At 38.3% G+C, this 20731-nt stretch overlaps 1 protein-coding gene across 9 annotated transcripts in view; it reads right to left on the bottom strand.

Moving 5' to 3' along the window:
- Nucleotides 1-20731, bottom strand: part of ppp1r12a (protein phosphatase 1, regulatory subunit 12A) — a 68113-nt gene that overhangs the window by 30258 nt on the left and 17124 nt on the right. For all 9 annotated transcript variants that reach the window (XM_058772596.1, XM_058772594.1, XM_058772599.1 and 6 more), the window contains exons 2-3: nt 8306-8436; nt 3643-3761 (exon numbers count right to left, since the gene is read on the bottom strand). In XM_058772596.1, the coding sequence (XP_058628579.1) occupies nt 3643-3761; nt 8306-8436 (250 nt within the window). The remainder of the gene's footprint in view (nt 1-3642; nt 3762-8305; nt 8437-20731) is intronic.

Below are 20731 nucleotides of genomic sequence, written 5' to 3'. Positions count from 1 at the left end.
CCTAAAGTTACAAATAATGGTGCTGGTGATCGCGATCATGTGGTGAATGTTGAACCACCAGCCGAAAAGGCAGCGTACAGTTTTCGGAGGGAATAGTTGAAAGACTTCGAGTGGCTCCGCTGTGAAAATGCACTGTGCTTTATGCACTGCATTCACTTTAATGCCTGTGGGATGGAGTTTGCAGGTAACACTAACAGCATTCGCCACCGAATCTACACATTTTAAGCTCGAGAGTATGTTTCCATAGTAAGAAAAAAAAAATACTATTGAAGTCAATGGTGCCCCAGAACTGCTCTGTTTCCCACATTCTTCAGAATATCTTCCTTTGTGTTCGGCAGAACAAAGACATTCATACAGGTTTGGAACTACTTGAGGGTGAGTAAATGACAGAATTTTCATTTTTGGGTGAACTATCCCTTTAAGACTACCAGCACAATAACACAAGATCAGCACAATAACACAAGCAAAATATCATCTAATTCTCGTTACTGATAAAATGCTGGAAAATAGAGATATAATTTGTCAATATTGCACACCCCTAGCTGCCAGCCGTTCTGCGCAATTGGCAGAGCTGAATGTAAAATTTAACACGGCATACACCATCCTAACCCTTGCCAAAGAAGAGCTCTCTCTCTGTGTTTAACCAAACTCAGATTAACTTCGGTGGTTTACAAAATAAATCTGTCAACTGGTGTTTCTTTTAAATTTTCTCTCTTCTTCAGCCCTTTGCATTTCCCGCGGTAGTTAGCTCCCTGTCACCTGACAGCAGAAAGCAGTGACTGGGTGATTGACAGCTAATATATTAACCAATCTAAGTTAAGAATGTAAAGATGAAATCTGTTAATATATAATTTGTAGTTATGGTGCTCATTAATTTTTGGTGGGGGCTCCTAAATTTTTGCTGGTGCTCCTAAGTTGGGAGCACCAGTGCTGCCAAGTAAAAAAGTTAATTTTGAGCCATGGGAAGCGATGAAAGTAAGAAAAGTTCTATTCACTGGTCAAACTGCTCATTCCTTGGCTGATGTGACCGTTCCAAAATGGACCGATATCAACTGATTAATCACTCCTGATTAAACGCATTAATTTTCAGCTTTTCTTCCCTCCTTGTTTCTGCATGTAAGGTTGTGCCACATGACTGGGGGACAAACACAGCTTCACTGTTTGTTAAATGGTCAAGAAATGGAGAATCAAAATGTTCCTGATATTTACACATGAGAGGTTACTCAACAACAAAAACATGCTGCAAATCAAAACTAATTCCCCAGTTTAAAGTATGAATTATTCCTTTTTTCACTTCTGAAATGCCCGAATCTGAAATCTGGACAATCATGACGTCACAATTCTTCTCGACACACTCCTTAAAAGGTGCACTAAGTGATTTTTGAAAAATACTTTTGACTACAGCGTCGGACCGAGTCCCAAAACACTTGTAGCCAATCAGCAGTAAGGGGGCGTGTCTTGCAATGATAGAGAGAAGAGAGCGCTCAGTTTGCGTGCACAGGACAAATATTAGCAGATCGACTATAGACAGAGGCAATATCGCGTTCATAATTGAAGACGAATCACCTTCGATTATGAACGTGGTTTAGCGTAGCTTGTCAGTGAACTACGGCTCTGTGCATTAACTGCCGCTCCATCTGAAAGCAGGTGATGGCGATTTACTGCTAATCACGAAACCAGCTTTACTGACGAGATGCACATGATAATCGAATTCGATTAATTGCACAGCCCTAGGCTAAGTTTATTTTTAATGATGTGCCTGAGGAACTGAAAGATTAAGTTTCAGTTTGTTCGTCACACTTCACAACGAAACGTTTTGTAAATTATTCTAAACATGCATCAGTTTTTCACATGATCTTTTATTGAAAAATACAGCAGTGTCAAGCATTGCATCCTCGGAGACAACGCAGAAAAGTACATTTATTTTTAACCTTGCAGTATGTTTGTAATAAACGTCAAACCAGTGTTTAACATCATGAAGCTACCAAGCGTATCCTTGTATTGAGTGTTGCTAATAAAGTCTTTTAAAGTCTTAAAGTCTCGGATTAGAATTATTTCCTTCAGTTGAATATATTTTATCATAGTTTGTTACCATTGTGTAACAAGAGTTAATGGCAATGTCTAGATTGTGGTTTAGTGCCATGATCTTCTTAAAAAAAACAAAATAAAATTGTTAACAGATATTTGGTTACGTTTATGTTGATTTTCTTTGCAAATGATTGCGTTCTTTTCAATTTCCTCTACCTTGGGATCTGACTTGAGCTCAAATGTATCTATCACAGTGCTTGCCATCTCAAGTTTCAAAACACACAACATGCTGTAAAAGAGGGCTTGGATACAGTGCAATCACAGAAGGCCATTTACTCACAGAGTGTGAAAGATTGAGATTGGTGCCTTTATGAACTTTATTGCAAACTTTATGAACTAACTTTGAGCAAATATGATATAAAAAATCTGAAACTGTTTTCATGAGCTCTTTAAATAATAGGCTAATAATAAATTACGCCAGTAATTCTGCATTAATTAAAAGACCACACCAATGTAGTTCATCATTCAAAAATTTGTCTGAGCAGGTAGCCTCATAGGCAGCTCAAATTTGAGTCTTTGCTAAAGGTCCTTTCCAGTCCAGTTCCTCTCTCACCTACTTCACTTCCTGCCAACTCTCTTTACTGTCCTGTCCAAAAAAAAAAAAAAAAAAAAAAAAAAAAAAAGGCGACAACGCCAAAGATCATTCTTCTTCTTCAAAAAAAATACAACAATAAGTACATTTAATCCTTTTATTGAGGCTTTTTTTCTTCAGTATGCTCATGACAGTTGCATCACCCTGACACATCAACCACCAAGAACCTTTGTCTAGGATTGTGTGAATAGATTTCATAGATTTCTGTTCACAGATTTCTATAGAAGAGAGTGGAAATGCTACGCCTTCATCAGCAGCCATTCTCGCCTCCTCTCCTGAGCCAGTGCAGAGTCTGTACTATCTGCTGCTAATACATCCTGGTGAGCAAGGAGCCGCGCACCACCTCAGGCGGTTAACACATGTCTGAACAGGGCCTTTCAGTTGCAGATGGGCTTCGTTTCATCATCAAGAATGGCAAAGGCCAAAAATAGAAAAACCATTCCATCTAGTTTGGGATCATTACAATGAGCGTCAGGTTAAACGGATCATGTTTCTCCATTATGTAAGGGACCTCACTACAGCCGGTCGCAACGACCTCCCTAAATCCTTCATGACTTTGCACACGCATGATATACCTCGGACATCAAGTACCCAGCCAGGTCAACAGGCAAGTTAAGCGTGGACACAGGAGAAAGGGTGTTGTGTGTTACGCTACTGGTTGAGCTCGGCTCTAATATTAATTCTGAGTCAGTGCACCCGCTGGAGTCCTGCCAAGACTTGCAGCCTCGACACGAGCACACAGCAGCTGGGAAAGTTTAGCATGATGCACATATCACCCTTGGCCATCCGTGCAAGGCAATTCATTTGAAGAAATATGACTCAAAATCGTCAGAAAGCAATGATCTCAACAGCAGCATGACGTGGTCATGACACTAAGCCATGTACACCCTTGCCAGATCATTGTCATGAGAGATGAAGTTTGGAGTGCCTGTGCAATGTGTGTCAAGGAGAGGCAGCAGTACCTTGCCGGTTGATCTCGTTTTGCAGAAGCTCCTCCATGGCCTCCTCCTCTGCGATATCCAATGGAGTTTCTCCCTCGCTGTTTACTACACCGACGTTTGCACCTTGAGTGATAAGATACCTGCAAAGACATGACAAGATGTTTTTAAAAGTTTTTAAAATCCGAATTGAACTGACAACTGCTTTGGGATTTTTGGAAGAAAGAAAATGAGAAATAATGAAGAAATGGAATGGGGCCTCATTTTACAGGACTCCCTTCACAGAACCTCAAGAGTTCAAGTGGTGATTTGCATCTTAATCAAAATTCAGTGAAGTGGTCCTCCACTTCTGTTACTGGTTAACAGCATGGATTCATGTCACTGAGTACATAGGCTTGTGAATTATGAAGGAGTGGCCATCTCTTGTCTGAAAAACCATTTCAGCGTTGACCTTGGCATGATCAACACATCGCCCTCAATAACCTCTCTGCAAACACTCGCAAAACTCCACTTGGCTGCAGGTCCAGAATTTGGGTGTCTATTTTTATTTATTTTTTATCTAAAACAGCCCTCGACTATTTTTCACCTCCGAAAGCAATGACCGCATTTATTGTGTTTTGTCTGCTCGCTCTGGGGTGCAACTAATTTATTATATATGAAATTATATTCAGTGTCTTCTCCTACTTTTCTAAGTGATATTTAGTGACAGTTTATCAGGAAGTGATGATTTTGTTCTCCTTGACTCGTTTGATGGAAACTGTGCTTATTCACAAATGTTTTAAGCGATATTCCAATTTTGCGCATAAGTTAAATTCGAAACTTCGGATGGAAACCCGGCTACTGACCAACAGAAAGCTGCTTGGTTTGAAAGTGACTTCAGTGTGAGCTGTGCTTCACACCTTGCTACACTACTGAAAATAGATAATGCTCCTTTTTTGCCTATGAAATTTCATGATTGTGAATGCACCCTAGGTCATTGGGCTTTCGTTACTTTGTTTTACCATTTTGTACACAATTCCTATTTCAAATTCTGGAAATGTTAGTCCTATCAACAGACACAAAACAGGTCATAGTACTCGCAATATTCAGGACAAAAGTTCTGTTTTACTGTTTGCCCTATTTAAAAGTCAGCTGATATTTTCTCTAGAGTGCTGCGTTCCCTATCCAGACCTCAAGCCTCCAATATAGCTCAAACATGAAATTCAATATTAAAAACACCCACTGCATATAGAAGAGTGACACTGACAACAAAGCAACAAAGACAAACTCCAATTAAGAATGGTCCATGACAACAATTATCATGATTGGCATGACATTATAAATCATGTTGCAATCCCAGAATGCACAGCAACAAGTGTAAAAAATATCCACAGATTCAAACTATTGATTATAAATAGAAATTCATTCAATGCTGAAAAGCACAGACAAAATGTTAGAATATTGTGTATTAGCGGAGCAATATGCTAACATCAAAATCAATTCAAAGTCAATTCTCTCATGTGCAGCATTATTTTTGAGGACTACAGAGGTGCTGTCTATATAGTCACTTTTAAGATTCCATGATGGTCAGGATTCTGCCTTGGAAGGCTGCTGCGCATGTATGTAGCGGGCAGCCACACAGCTCACTAGGTTATCAAACACAGCATTAAACAGCCAAATTCATCATCAATTCACAGAAAAGGATATGTTTATCAATTCTTAGTACAGAAAGAATGACTCATTAATGAATGGAACTTGATTCCCTTCAAGCGAAGTGTCAGTGTTAAATCATATACACCACAGCTATGATTTCAGCACAGGTTAGGTGTTAATCCATCACTATGGTGCAGCGTGAGAACAGAGGTCACTTGGGGCTTGGAACCTGGGCTGACCTCTTAACCAGGTTGCACATAGCTGGCAAAATACTCTATCAACAGATGAACTGTGAGGGAAAAAGGAAATTAAACATGCAACTAAGCATTTCGAATTCTGGTCACACTTTATTTTAAGGTCCAATTCTCTCTTTTAACAAACCATTAACTATGACCTTTGCCTCAAACTCCTAATTTGCTGGTTATTAATAGTTAGTAAGGTAGCTGTTACGTTTAAGAATTGGGTAGGATTAGGGATGTAGAATATGCTCACGCAGAATGTGTGCTTTATAAGTGCTAATAAACAGCCAATATGTTAATAATAGGCATGCTAATAAGCAACTAGTTAATAGTGAGAATTGGTCCCTATACTAAAAAGTGTTACCCAAATATTTTATACAGTGGGGAAAAAAATATTTGATCCCCTGCTGATTTTGCACGTTTGCCCACTGACAAAGAAATGATCAGTCTATAATTTTAATGGTAGGTTTAGTGAGAGACCGAACAACAACAACAACAAAAATCCAGACAGACGCATTTCAAAAAAAGTTATAAATTGATTTGCATTTTAATGAGTGAAATAAGTATTTGACCCCTTCGCAAAACATGACTTAGTACTTGGTGGCAAAACCCTTGTTGGCAATCACAGAGGTCAGACATTTCTTGTAGTTGGCCACCAGGTTTGCACACATCTCAGGAGGGATTTCGTCCCACTCCTCTCTGCAGATCCTCTCCAAGTCATTAAGGTTTCGAGGCTTGACGTTTGGCAGCTCGAACCTTCAGCTCCCTCCACAGATTGTCTATGGTATTAAGGTCTGGAGACTGGCTAGGCCACTCCAGGAACTTAATGTGCTTCTTCTTGAGTCACTCCTTTGTTGCCTTGGCCGTGTGTTTTGGGTCATTGTCATGCTGGAATACCCATTTTCAATGCCCTGACTGGCTTCAATGCCCTGGCCCTGAAGGTACATGGTCCTGTCCATCGTCCCTTTGATGCGGTGCAGTTGTCCTGTCCCCTTAGCAGGAGAACACCCCCAAAGCATAATGTTTCCACCTCCATGTTTGATGGTGGGGCTGGTGTTCTTGGGGTCATAGTCAGCATTCCTCCTCCTCCAAACACGGCGAGTTGAGTTTATGCCAAAGAGCTCAATTTCGGTCTCATCTGACCACAGCACTTTCCCCCAGTTCTCCTCTGAATCATTGGCAAACTTCAGACATGCCTGTACATGTGCTTTCTTGAGCAGGCGGACCTTGTGGGTACTGCAGGATTTCAGTCCTTCACGGCGTAGTGTGTTATCAATTGTTTTCTTGGTGACTATGGTCCCAGCTGCCTTGAGATCATTGACAAGATCCCGTGTAGTTCTGGGCTGATTCCTCACCGTTCTCACGATCATTGAAACTCCACGAGGTGAGATCTTGCATGGAGCCCCAGACCGAGGGAGATTGACAGTTATTTTGTGTTTCTTCCATTTGCGAATAAATCGCACCAACTGTTGTCACCTTCTCACCAAGCTGCTTGGCGATGATCTTGTAGCCCATTCCAGCCTTTTGTAGGTCTACCATCTTGTCCCTGACATCCTTGGACAGCTCATTGGTGATGGCCATGGTGGAGAGTTTAGAATCTGATTGATTGATTGCTTGCTTCTGTGGACAGGTTGTCTTTTATACAGGTAACAAGCTGAGATTAGGAGCACTCCTTTTAAGAGGGAGCCAGAAATCTTGCTGGTTGATAGGGGATCAAATACTTATTTCACTCATTATAATGCAAATCAATTTATAACTTCTTTGAAATGCGTTTTTCTGGATTTTTTTTTGTTGTTACTCTGTCTCTCGCTGTTCAAATAAACCTACCATTAAAATTATAGTCTGATCATTTCTTTGTCAGTGGGCAAACGTACAAAATCAGCAAGGGATCAAATAAATTTTTTCCCCCACTGTATTACAGGCTCTGACTGAAAACCTCACAAGTCATAGATGTTTCTTGAACTACAAAGTTTTGAGGTCAGTTGTTTTAGAATGTTTTTGAAAAGAAAGTATCTTCTGCAGACCAAGGCTGTAACATTATAAAATAGGAAAAACTATTTTAGTATTAGTATATAGTATTTTAATATATTTAAAATGTAATTTATTTATTTGATGGCAACGCAGAATTTTTAACAGCCATTACTTCAGATTTCAGTGTCCCATGATCCTTCAGAAATCATCCTAATGTGATGATTTGGTGCTAAAGAAACATTTCTTATTACGATCAATGTTGAAAACAGCTGTGCTGCTAGTATTTCTGTGAAAACCACAATACATTTATTTCAGGATTCTTTGATGAATAGAAATTTTAAAAGAAAGCATGTATTAGACACTAAAATGTTTAACATTACAAATGTCTTTACCGTCACTTTTGATCAATTTAATACATCCCTGCTGAATAAAATTATGAATTTCCTTTTTATTTACACATTTCTTTTAAAAAAAAAATAATAATTTGAACAGTAGTGCATAAATGCATCACAGGACAATTTAGCGTTATTTAAACTGAATCCTTTGTTTTGCTAAGGTTAATATTACAGCTAGCACATTATGTATCCTAACATAGACGATTCATCAATATCACGCTGTTTTTTTTATTTTGACAATTACAGCTATAATTCGTATTTAGGCTTCATGTTTTAATATGTAGTGTCTAAAATAAAAAGTAGCAAAAAAAAAAAAAAAAAAAAAGAGTCATGATAACATGACAAAGAAGTTAAAACTGATTTGTTTTAATAAGCATCAAACCCTGTGACAAAAAGAAGAGGAGGAAGAAGAAACGCTTAATTTTTCTGTGGTGGGGAAGATGGACTTACTCAGCGATGTCGAGGTATCCGCAGGAAGCGGCAGCGTGAAGGGGAATCCAGCCTTCATTGTCGGGCTGGTTAATGCAGGCTCCATGCTCCACCAGGAAGGTCACCATGTCCACATTATCATCTATGCAGGCCTGGAAAAGAGAAGAAAGGAGTTAACATCTAAGCAAGAGTACTATTCTAGCCATTTAGCATCTCAAAACCTATTCAAATTGACCCGTTCAAAACAATATTCCTGCAGCATATAGCATTTCAGTTACCTAAGGTCTGGATTAAGAGCCTTAGCAAAACAGTTTCATAAGTGTGAGCTACAGGGCCAAACATTAATCTTCAGTGGGAACCTATTCCTCTAAACAAAGACACATTATATCATCAGGTAACCAAAATCCCTTGAGGGAAATATGGAGGTCTGTAATTAAAGCATGTCACCACTCGATGAGACAAAAGAGCTTGATAGAGACTAGTGTTGTCACTACAGTGACATACATACATATACACATACATATATAAAACACACACACACACACACGCACACGCACGCACGCACACTACAGTTCAAAAGTTTGGGGTCAGTAAAATTAAGAAATACTTGCCTTTATTCAGCAAGGACACGTTATATTATTCAAAAGTGAAAGTAATATTACATAATATTACCGTCTTTTGCAAAACTGTATTTTTGGATCAAATAAATGCAGCCGAGATGACCTTGTTAAAAAAAAAAAAAAAAAAATTGACAAAAAATACTAACTTCAGCCATACAATTTTAAATAAATTATATTTTCTTCCTTTGTACAGTTGGCAAACACGGTTTTTGGTCATGGCGATGCCTAATTATCTTATATTTTGAGAGGGGCTTTCAGTGCCCATTGTCAGACTCAAAAACCTCACAGTCTAAACTCCACAACCTTGACTAGCGTCCAACCTCGGTTCTCCATGTGCTCCCCTCTTGAACGGCTGCCCGTAAAATCTCCTGGTCTTACGGCTGGTTGCCATGACAATACCATAGACAAGGGGAAACACAAACCAGCCTCACGTTCAGGGCACACGACTATCTGGTTGAAATCCTTGCCCAAATTTGGGCTGTTTACAGTACCGCAGTAGAAACGTGTGGGCCTCTTTGCTCTTATCAGGGCCTTGTCAAGCCAGAGGTAGAGGAAACCAGGACTGTCCAAACAACTAGCTTAAAAGATTCTGAACACCTTTTACAGGTTCAACGTGGCTGTTACTGCACACAGACTTCACCATGTAATCAAAATTGACGACTATTTTTTTCATGGAATATTAGTGTTTATTATAAATGTTTATCCATTACTTTTTTACATTTATGTGCTGACATCTCTCCTCTCATTACATTTGCACCAGGACAATAAATCACTCATCTCCAGATACACTTTCACTCAGATACAAGTCAGAATACCAACTTGAAATTAGCAAAATAGGATGAGACGTGTGAGAATTTTAACAAAACAAAAACAAAGGGAACTGAAAATTATTTTAGTATTCAGTAGGAAGTATGTTGTGAACAATTCAGTTTGCCTGTTGAATCCATGGAGGACTATGCTGAAGCAATTTCATCAGCTAAATTAACTTCTACATTAACTATTCTGTGCCCAATTTGAAATCCTACAAAATAAACTATAAATCATAAAAATAAACTGATGTCATTACAGTTATGACCATTAATGCATTTAGTTTACATAATGCTATATAAACAAAGCTATAAATCACAAAATTAAATATTTTAGTAAGTATACGCTAAAGGCCCATTAACACCAAGCAAGATAACGATAAAGATATAGTTCTAAAAATCGTTCTCAATATTAAAGGATAGCAGAGTCCACACCACGACTATAACGATAAAGGCAAAGAGAAGCGATATCGTTGGAATCACTTCCAGAACTATTTTTTTTTTCCAGCTGATGAACGATACAAACATTGACATCCAATCAGAATCCATCCTGCTATAAGGAGCTTGTGAATTTAAAGCAACAGATGCGCGTGCGCTTAGAATAAACAGACGACATCGTTTGCTGGTGTGGATGCTAATATTGTTATCTTAATAGTTATTGTTCTTGGTGTGAACGGGGCTTAACAGCTTATTTATACTCCGCTTATTTGCTTATGATACAGCTACCTGATTAGCCTTAGACTATACCCTACAACAAATGCTAAATTAAATGTTTTACACATTTTGTTTGATTGGGCTTTAAAAATGACTACTTCCTGAAATCTTAGGCTCAACAGAAAGAGCGAACAGTCAGCCAGTAAATCACAAATAGGTCTCATTAGCCTTCAACAGACACAAAAACAATAGACGAAAATAATAACATGGTTAAGAACAATTTGTGAGTCTTTTTAAACGATTCATTAAAAACAACATTGTAATTTTATTGCCATTATAGGTATTTAACGAGAAATGTTTCTCCATCAATATCACAGTATCTGCAAAAATATGCGCTCTTGCTAAAAATTGTGAAGCCCCCAACGTTGTGTGAAGCCAAATTGTCACCTGCTATGGCATACAAGGTTCCCTTGCAGAGCTGGCCATAACACGTTTAATCTGGAGAATTATTTAGGGGCACCCAAATATGGCCCACTGCCTCAAGTCATTCGCTCGGCCTTGGGATAATGTCCCGCTTAAGGCAAGCAAGCATTCCCTCTGCCCTCAAAACACACCATGTTTATTATAAGCCTAACCCAGCAGTTCCCACAGCCTAACAATGGCAATCCCTTAATGGCTGTAATTGTTCAGGCCTGACAGGTGTGAGAAGCCGTGACCACATCAGGGAATGCAGAGCTGGACTTTGAGCTATAAGACAAGGGAAATTACTCTCCAAAGAAAAGGACTCTAGACTAATTTCATAAAGTGCTTCTGAGTGCCATGTTGGAGTCTCTGAGCACTTGTGTGTAGCGTAGGAAAAAAGCGGCACTGTAAATTCCTTTCCGAACATGCACAGAGTAGCTATAAGAATGTCATCTGTGTGTAATGAAGACAGATTTGGGATGTGGGCGTCAAACTGATCCAGACAGACATGAGGTCTGTTTTTTATTTGATAGTGCAGCTACACATTTAGAAGACATTTGGGAGCTAATCTGACTATTAATGTTAGTAATAACTGCAAGGATTACATCCAAATCCCACGTCGCTGATGGTCGCGGACAGGCACGTACAGAGACCACAGACGTGTACTGACTCAATAGCGAACAAGTCGTCACATCTCCATTCAAACCTGTTTGACAGCTGGAGAGACGCATTGATTAGTACCAGACATAGAGATACAGCAGATATATGCAGGTGTATACATAATGGCCAACAGAAAGCTTTAGTCTGAATGAGACTTCTGTGTGAGCTGTGCTTCATATGTTGCTGAACTATTGACAAAGCATGTTTTTTGCCAGCAAAATTTTGCCGAATTTTCCACTGATAAGACCAAAGTTTAAAGGGATAGTTCAAAAAAATGAAAATTACCCCATGATTTATTCACCCTCAAGCCATCCAAGGTGTTTTCTTCTTTCAGACAAATACACTCAGAGTTATATTAAAAAATGTCCTGGCTTTTCCAAGCTTTATAATGGCAGTGAATGAGGTTGAGATTTAGAAGCCCAATAAAGTGCATCCGTCCATCATAAAAACTGCTCCACGTGGCTCTAAGGGGCTAATAAAGGTCTTCTGAAGTGAATCAATGCGTTTGTGTAAGAAAAATAGCCATATTTAAAACTTAATCTCTAGCTTCCGCTAACTGTCATACGCGCATTCATGAAATTACAAAACGAGGATTTGTAAAGAAAAATAGAGGATTTCAATATAAGCCAAGGAGAGACTTGTTTTCCTTTGCTGTAAACAAAACTTGGCTCTTGTGAGACTATGTCATCTGTTTTGGAGATATTGATGTTTCCCCATTCAAAGAATAGGAGCTGCACTTTGCATGCATGAGTGGCGTTTCAAAGACGGCCACCGAGTGAAATTTCGATCCTTAAAGGGATTTTGATTAACCCCCTGGAGCCGTGTGGAGTACTTATGATGGATTGATGCACTTTTTGGGGCTTCAAAATCTCGACCACCATTCACTGCCATTGTAAAACTTGGAAGAGCCAGGATATTTTTTTAATAAAACTCCGCTTGTATTCATCTGAAAGAAGAAAGTCATACACATAGGATGGCTTGAGGGTGAGATGGGGTAATTTTCATTTTTGGGTGAACTAACCCTTTAAGTCAAACTATAGCCAATAGGGTCACAAAGCTGAATTCCACAGTGTTGCCAAAAGCAAACAAGGAATATGCAGAACGACCAAGATGAGTGACATTCAATTGAACCCAAACGGATTCCTGTCTAAAATGTCAACAATAGACCACTTAAGCTGCTCTTAAGGAACAAGTGGTGAACTTCAATACACAAAAGCACCACAAATACATTCAAACAGCTGCTGATCTGCCTTGTAACCAAAAATGTCAGCACCATGCTGTGTAGATCTGGTCTGTGACGTACTGCTAAAAATAGAGAGTTTCAGACATGCACAAGCCGTCTCGGTTGTACTCTTACAGTCGATGCCATGATGATAAATATGAGTAGTTCTGTTTTGACGCTACTGCATCTCGTTTCTCGCAGACAGACCTAAGCATGCAGAATTCAATCCGCAGTTAAGTGAAAACAGTCTCAGCTGCCAACAGAGAATTTATGTACTGCTGAGCAGGTTTTTAATTAGAGGCAGGATCACTATACAAAATGCTACCTTTAGTGGACTTTCAAAGCTTGATCAGATATATCTGAGACCACTATAAAAAAACCCAAGAGAGGACACTAAAGGCCATTTTGTTCACCGACACGCTTTCGTTTTTGAACGACTGCAGATGCTTGATTCTGGACGCAAATCAACAAGGTTGCAGGCTTATAGATATAATCAAAGCAGACATATTTATCCTCTTAACTTCACTCAGCAAGGTTATAATGGACGCTTATTGAAAAAAAAATCTGAGCTGGGCCATAGAGCTTGAGACAAGAGTCAATATTTGGAACATTTTGACAGTGTTTGATATCTCAAGATTTAAGCATTTGCTCTAAAATACTTTAAGAGAGTAACTGTTTTTTTAATCTGTGAAGCCATCATTCAACCAAAGAGACATTGTTGCAAAGTAGATTCACAATGTTTCATTTAGTAAATGTTTTAAACGATCACAATGTCACAATTACACAATGTTATTCCCTAAAATGAATAAGATTTAGTTTTAACCATTTATATAGGCCTAAATCAATAGTAATATTAACCAGCAAATAATTTTAAAGCAAATAATCATTGTTGAGTGAGCAAAAATGAATCAATAGGCCTAAATGACAATGTAATTTATCAGTCATTTAATGGGCTTTTAAAATCCCAAATCAACAAAGATCAACATACATACAAAAATATTTTTATTAGTGTTTCGAAGATAAGTGAAAATGTTTTGGTTTTGGTTTTAGTGAACTATCCTTTAAAAAATATAGAGATGCTTTTAAAGACAATCCATCTTTATATGCACGATATTCACCAAATTGGTCAATTATTACATGGTCATCAAAAAATAAAATAAAAAGTGCGAACAACCAATGCTATTTTGTGGACCTGAGCGCTTCATTGCATGACGACTATAATAATAAAAGTGGATGTGGACAATAATGTGGATATGTGGACAATATAATCAGTCTAAAGGTCTACAAAAGCCATACTGTTTTTCAGAAAATGCAGTTAGCAAATCTGACCCAGGACATAAGGGAACTTCCCATCACTAAGAGAAAAGACACTATGCCCTCATTTCCCATAAGGCACTCTTCACGTGGATTCATAAACGTCGCAAACACATTAGAAGGTTTTCAACCAATCAAGAAAGTGCACTTAAAACAGGCACAAAGAGTTTAACCCCTATATAATCACATATGCTGGGATACGAAAATCAGCGAGACGGACTGCTAAAAAGTGCCATATTACTAAAACGGCCCAAAGGAGGAAGCGATGCTTCAGAGTAGCACTGTACCCTAATGAAACCTGATCCTACACAGACCGCCAACTTCTACAAGACCGACCACATTGAATGTCAGTATGTTAAAAGTGAAGTGTGTAATATGCAGAGACACCTAAAAGTAAACCATTAGTAGGATGATTTCCCAGAAGAGTTTAAACACTGTGACGCTATCAAAACATCGCTCTGTTTGTTTGAGCATCATGACAAGCCTGATGCAGTTACACTGGCTCGTTCAATAGCTTAAGTTCAGGGTAGGACCAACGGAGGATGATGAAAGTTCTTGGAACACATGTCTGAAAAATAATAATAAATATGAAGAAATTATTTTTGTGGTTCTTTTTATCGAAACTGAAACAAGATTAATAAAAAGAAAATGAAAAAAAAATATTGAATAAATTAAAATAAATATTGGATAATAAAACTGTTGCAATACTTTGAAACAATAAAAAAAGCAGAATAAATTAATAAAATGAAACCATAATAAACTGTTGTAATCCTGTTTGGTTACTTGAGAAACAAGATTAATAAATTAGAAAAATGAATAAAACAAATGAACAATAAATTAATAAAATAAAAAAATATTGTATAAATTATTTTTGCAATTCTGTCTGAAAGTAGAAGCATCAATAAATAAAGAATAAATTAATTAATAAAACAAAACCCCGAATAATCATTTTTGCAATTCTGTTTCACGATAGATAGATGGATGGATGAAATTTTTGGAAAAAATAAATATACCAAATAAATAAATGTTTTGTATCCAACAGGAAGATCTTTCACTAGACCTGATATAACACACTAGGGTTCCAACTACAGAAGATTAGAGAGAAGCATCACAACACTCAAGTTTTAAATGGTGGACAGTGGACATGGGATGATGATAGGGCCCTGATAAACTGCCAACAAATGTGCCATACGAGAAAACCCTCTCTGACACTGAAAAACAGAAGATGGGTCATGAACCCCACGTCTCCTCAAGCACGCCATTCAATTTGGACAAGACAAACAGCGCTGATTACAGAGCGTTATCCGTAGATTAACTTAATAAAGGCACAATAAAGGTTAAATATGGCTTAGATTACAGCTGAAACAATACGGTGCCCATCTTATGCGCCAGCCTAATCCTAAAACAACACAGCGAGAGCTCTGGGAGAGAGAGGCACAAATCCGCAGATCTGAAACATGCGACTGATGCGGAGGTGAAGCCCTGCTTGTCTCCATGGAAATAGGGCTCGAAACGAAAAAAGACGAGTTTGGTCACGTTGGCCCTTTGTAATGAACATAAATAAATAAAAGACGGGAATTCATTTAAAACACACCAGGGTTGTTCCAGCAGCCCCTGGAGACGGACTTTGCTGAGGGGGAGATGAAAAGAAAGTCTTACAGCTGAGGGCCGGAGGGGGTCCGACTTCTTTTGGAACTGCGGCGGCTGTGTTTTTGAGCTCTTCAGTTCGGCTTAACCAGCACGATTCTCATGGCCCTTTATGGTCAAACTCTGAACACATGATTACGGACCCCTGAACATGGGGTATAAGTCTATATGGACCAGCTGATGATGTCTCTCCATAATAGGTTAAAACCAAGAGGAAGACCCTCTACGACCGTCAGGCAATATCTGCTAAATAGTAACAGACAATATAAAATAAAATACATTGTATGGGTCAAAATTATTGACTTTTCTTTTATGCCAAAAATCATTAGGACATTAAGTAAAGATCATGTTCCATGAAGATATTTTGTAAATTTCCTACAGTAAATATATAAAAACTTCATTTTTGATTAGTAATATGCATTGCTAAGAACTTCATTTGGACAAATTTAAAGGTGATTTTCTCAATATTTTGATTTTTTTTGCACCCTCAGATTCCAGATTTTCAAGTAGTTGTATCTCGGCCAAATATTGTCAGATCCTAACAAACCATACATCAATGGAAAGCTTATTATATAGATGATGTATAAATCTCAATTTGGAAAAATTTACCCTTATAAATATGAGCCCTACCAGTCAAGGGTCTGGCTCATATTTTAACCCTACATAAAAAGTAACATAATATTTTAGCATTATTTTACCATTTAAATAATTTTTTTTTTTAAGAAATTTGTTTCATTGCAGTAAACGAACCCCAATTTAAACCATAAATCAAGATTTTAATAATGTATTATTTCTTTTATATATATATAATACATGTAACTCTTACACGCATATAAATGTATAAAACATTTTATATTTCATAATTGGGGAATCATTTAAAAAAATAAAACATTTCTAAAATAACACGCATACAATGCACACAAAATTGGTCTAAATTAATTATGTATTACAGCACATAATTGTGTGTAATTTTTATGCATAATAAATATCTATATTATAAAATATAAATATTTTGACATTTATGGAAAGATTAATGGTTTAATAGCATGTCAAATTAACCAAATGAAGTCATAAGGTGGTAACAAAATGCTATAAACAGAGAGTGAGAAGGCTACGTCATTTAACTACAATTAACTCTATATCAACCATTACAAGACAAACCAAATGCATGTCCATTGCTTGCAGTTCAGAAAAAGGACACTGGGCTTTTTCCATACTTTAAAAGGAACTGTGACTTCAAACCACCACAGCAGAGAGGAGCACAACCTCCCCCGTGTGTGTGTGTGTGTGTGTGTGTGTGTGTGTGTGTGTGTGTGTGTGTGTGTGTGTGTGAGAGAGAAGCTGCAAGCCCATGAGTGATTATCTCCCAAGTCATCACATGAAGCGTTTGGATCTAACTATAGCAGTACTTCACTTCAAGGGGAGAAGACACTTGAAGCCCCCTCCCATCTCACTTCCTCTAGCAGCCCCTGTAGACTCTCAGCTGAAAAATCAGGACGCTTTCCCAATCCTGCAATTCTCTTTCACCATTCCTCCTTGGGCAAACAACAACCAAAGTAAATACATATTAAAAGGTCATGTATGATGGATAACAAAGACCCGATGTACCATGTAAACATATTTATGCTTTGACATAAGTCTCTCTCCAGTCTACCCAGACCATTTATAGAAACCCAGTTATTAAAAATGAAATTGAAGTCACAACCATGAGCACATTAAAGAGAGAGTTCACTCAGCAATGAAAACACGGTCTTCATTTACTCACCCTCCTCTGGTTTTAAACCGGAGTTTGTTCCTCTGCTTAACACAAAACAAGATATTGTGAAGAATGTTAGTAACCAAAGTGTTGACGGCAGCCATTCACTTCAATAATATTTTTTTTTTTTCATACTATGGAAATCAATGGCTACCAGCTGTTTGGTTTCCAACATTCTTCAAAATATCTTTTGTAATAGGGCTGCAAGACATATCGCATGCGATTGTTATGCGCATCTCATCATTAAAGCCGATTCTGTGATTAGTAAGAAATCTCCATCACCTGTTTTCTAATGGAGCGGCATTTAATACACAGAGCCGTAGTTCACTGACAAGCTACGCAATATCACGTTCAATATCACAGCCGATTCATCTACGATACGGAGCGTGAATTGTGTAGCTTGTTGTTTTCTGGGTTTGTCGATGCACCAGGGACCCGATTATAGCACTTAAACACAGAAAAGAATGGATTTTCATGATATGTCACCTTTAAACTTTTACATTTAGAGCATGCCTGCATGTGTCATCCAAATAAAGCAGAACAGAGAAAACTGCCATATTTTCCATTGTTTATGAATATAGATGTACGAGTTACTGTTGCAAGGTATTATTTTTTTAATGCCTCATATAAAATATTACAATAAAATGTTAAAGTTCATTATACAGTTTACAATTGTTGACGGCACGTGAACTGAAAAGGTGTGTTGCAGCTTGCAAAGTGATGAAGCCCAGAAGCCAGAGGTGGTGTGTGAGCCAACTTGGCATTCCCCTGTTTAAGTGGCCAACTATGTATCCTTCAAAGTCAGATCAAGTGTGCACAAACTAACTCCAGTCCTTTGATTCTTGGTTAGAGCAGCTGCTAACGAGTAAGGAACTTCTCAGATGGGTAATGGAATAAACCAGATTTTGCAACAGGATAAGTCACCTATATAGAACTTTGGGGATTGTTAACCTACACAGGAAAATCCTGTGGTCATATAAAAAAAACACTTTTATGATATTTTGTGTTGGTTGGCAGTCTCTGGTCATTAAAGGTCCCATGACATGCTGCTTTTTGGATGCTTTTATATAGGCCTAAGTGGTCCCTAATACTGTATCTGAGGTCTGTATCCCGAAATTCAGCCTTGGTGCAGAATTTCAGCCACTATGAGCCAGTCCCACAATGAGCTTTCCTTAGGACGTGCCATTCTGTGTCTGTAGCTTTAAGGATGAGAGAGAGGCGGGGCAAGGTGGAGGGTGGGGGTGTGGCCTTAACCAGCATGCACTACCATGCGCTAATGTTGACAGTGGATGTATCGCAATGGCTCATAGACACGCAGTCATTCAAGCTTTTCAGTTTGACCCTGAATCTGATCCGGATGGAGAAGCACCGGATGAAGAAGTTGCAACTCAGCGGCTACAGCAGGACGTCTCTGAATGGTTAGTTTAAAATATTGTATCTGGATACGGTACTTTAGTTTGTTTGTTTGTTTATGTTTGCCGTTTCAGTTATTATCATGTAGCTAATGCTAGCCATAGGCTCGGATGAAGGAACTAAAAAAATACTTTGGTGTTCATTTGTACATCCAAACACTGAGCAACTGCCATGCTTCGCTCGTTTGCAAGCCATGATGTCTCTCGAGGAAAAAAAAAATATTGCGCTCGCGTCGCACGGTAGTAGCTCATTTTCTCATGGGCGGGCAAAGCAGAGAAAGGGGAGGTAACCTTTCCCCGTATGACGACATAAAGGGAAGATTGCAGATTGGGCATCTGAGCTTTCATTTTCTCAAAGGCGAAGCAGGATACCCAGGACTCGGTTTACACCTATCGCCATTTCTAGCCACTGGGGGACCATAGTCAGGCTAGGAGAACTCATATTAATGTTAAAAAACCTCAAAGTGAAATTTTCATGCCATGGGACCTTTAAACGCTTTAGTCATATAGAAAAGAGCAACTTTGAGACAGTTCAAAATATTTTATTTTGTGTTTGATGGAAAAAGAAAGATGACTTTTTACTATTAGCCTCAAAAAGAAAAGCAAAACCACAACAGCACACGCCAAAATAAATGGTCTGACTTGATGACAATCGTTTTGTCCAAAAACTTTGGACATTTAGGCTAGTCAGGCAAGACAATAACATCTCATTATATAATGACTATCAAGGTATATGATAATTCAGGCTAAGGCTCATTTGAAACTCTGGTCCTTAAGCAGAGCGTGACATAATTTGCTTTGCAAGTTTCTTTACAAACAGCAAAAAAGCCTCAGCTGGTTGCTAAGATAGCTTTAGACTGTAAAACATGCAAACTTTCTTTTCATGGGTTGTCATATCATAAAGCATGATGTTCTGGCTATTGCCATCACAAAACTCATTATCTAGTTCTAAATGTTTATTACCACATGATAACCTCAGAGTACCTGTCACGAAAACCCAAACACAGTCCATCAATGGGCTGGTTCAAAATGCAAAATATCACATGCAACCAAATAAAAACCATAATGCTGCCTTTTTTTATGAGCCTGCACTAGCTCACGCAATAACAAAAGATAGGGAATATAGTCTAAGGTCTGATAACGCACATGTTTTCTTTAAAAGGAAATCCAATTCACTCCCTTATAAAGCAACTCTAGCAATGATACTACGCTCCCGGACGTTACAACCGACCCGCTCCCGTCTCGCTTTCTCCCGCAGCAGAGGCCACCTAGCGAGGCAGCAGTCGGGCCCGGCTCTATCACACCACTGGAGAAATTCCCAGATAAGTAACACACCACAGCTCTGAGCCCAGAGCCAGCAAGAGCCCCGCCTCCTCTCTCTACATCATCAACGCACCAGCACACAGCCACTTCCACAAAAGGAATTCCTTCTTGTGGTGTGTGTGTGTGTCTGTGTAGAAAGAGAAAGCAGCACACAAAGAGAGAAAGAGTGTGCATGTGCAACAAAAAAAACAAGAGATAAATTTAACAGGTGAAAGTGAAATCATATTTTACTCTAAATTCAAAAGAGAAATTATTTTTATTTATTAGTGTCTATATTTGATATTTAATTATTTTAATATTATATTTGCATTCATCTAACACTAAAGGGACATAGTAATATCTATATAGCCATAAATTTATCTTTGTGTTGATATGTGCAAATAAAAATAACAGAGCTGAGCAAAAGTTAAAACAGAATGGTCATTACCTACAGGTTTACACAAACTATTAACGTTGAACATCATGGTACGGTCAATAATGGCGGAAGACTGTCCGGAGAGAAGAAATCACTGAATAACGTCGTTATTTTAGTTTTTTTTGCGCACAAAAAGTATTCTCATAGCTTCATAAC

The sequence above is a fragment of the Onychostoma macrolepis genome, chromosome 04 (genome assembly GCF_012432095.1).
Source record: "Onychostoma macrolepis isolate SWU-2019 chromosome 04, ASM1243209v1, whole genome shotgun sequence".
Lineage (NCBI taxonomy): Eukaryota > Metazoa > Chordata > Actinopteri > Cypriniformes > Cyprinidae > Onychostoma > Onychostoma macrolepis.
This window is presented reverse-complemented; position numbering and strand designations above follow the sequence as displayed.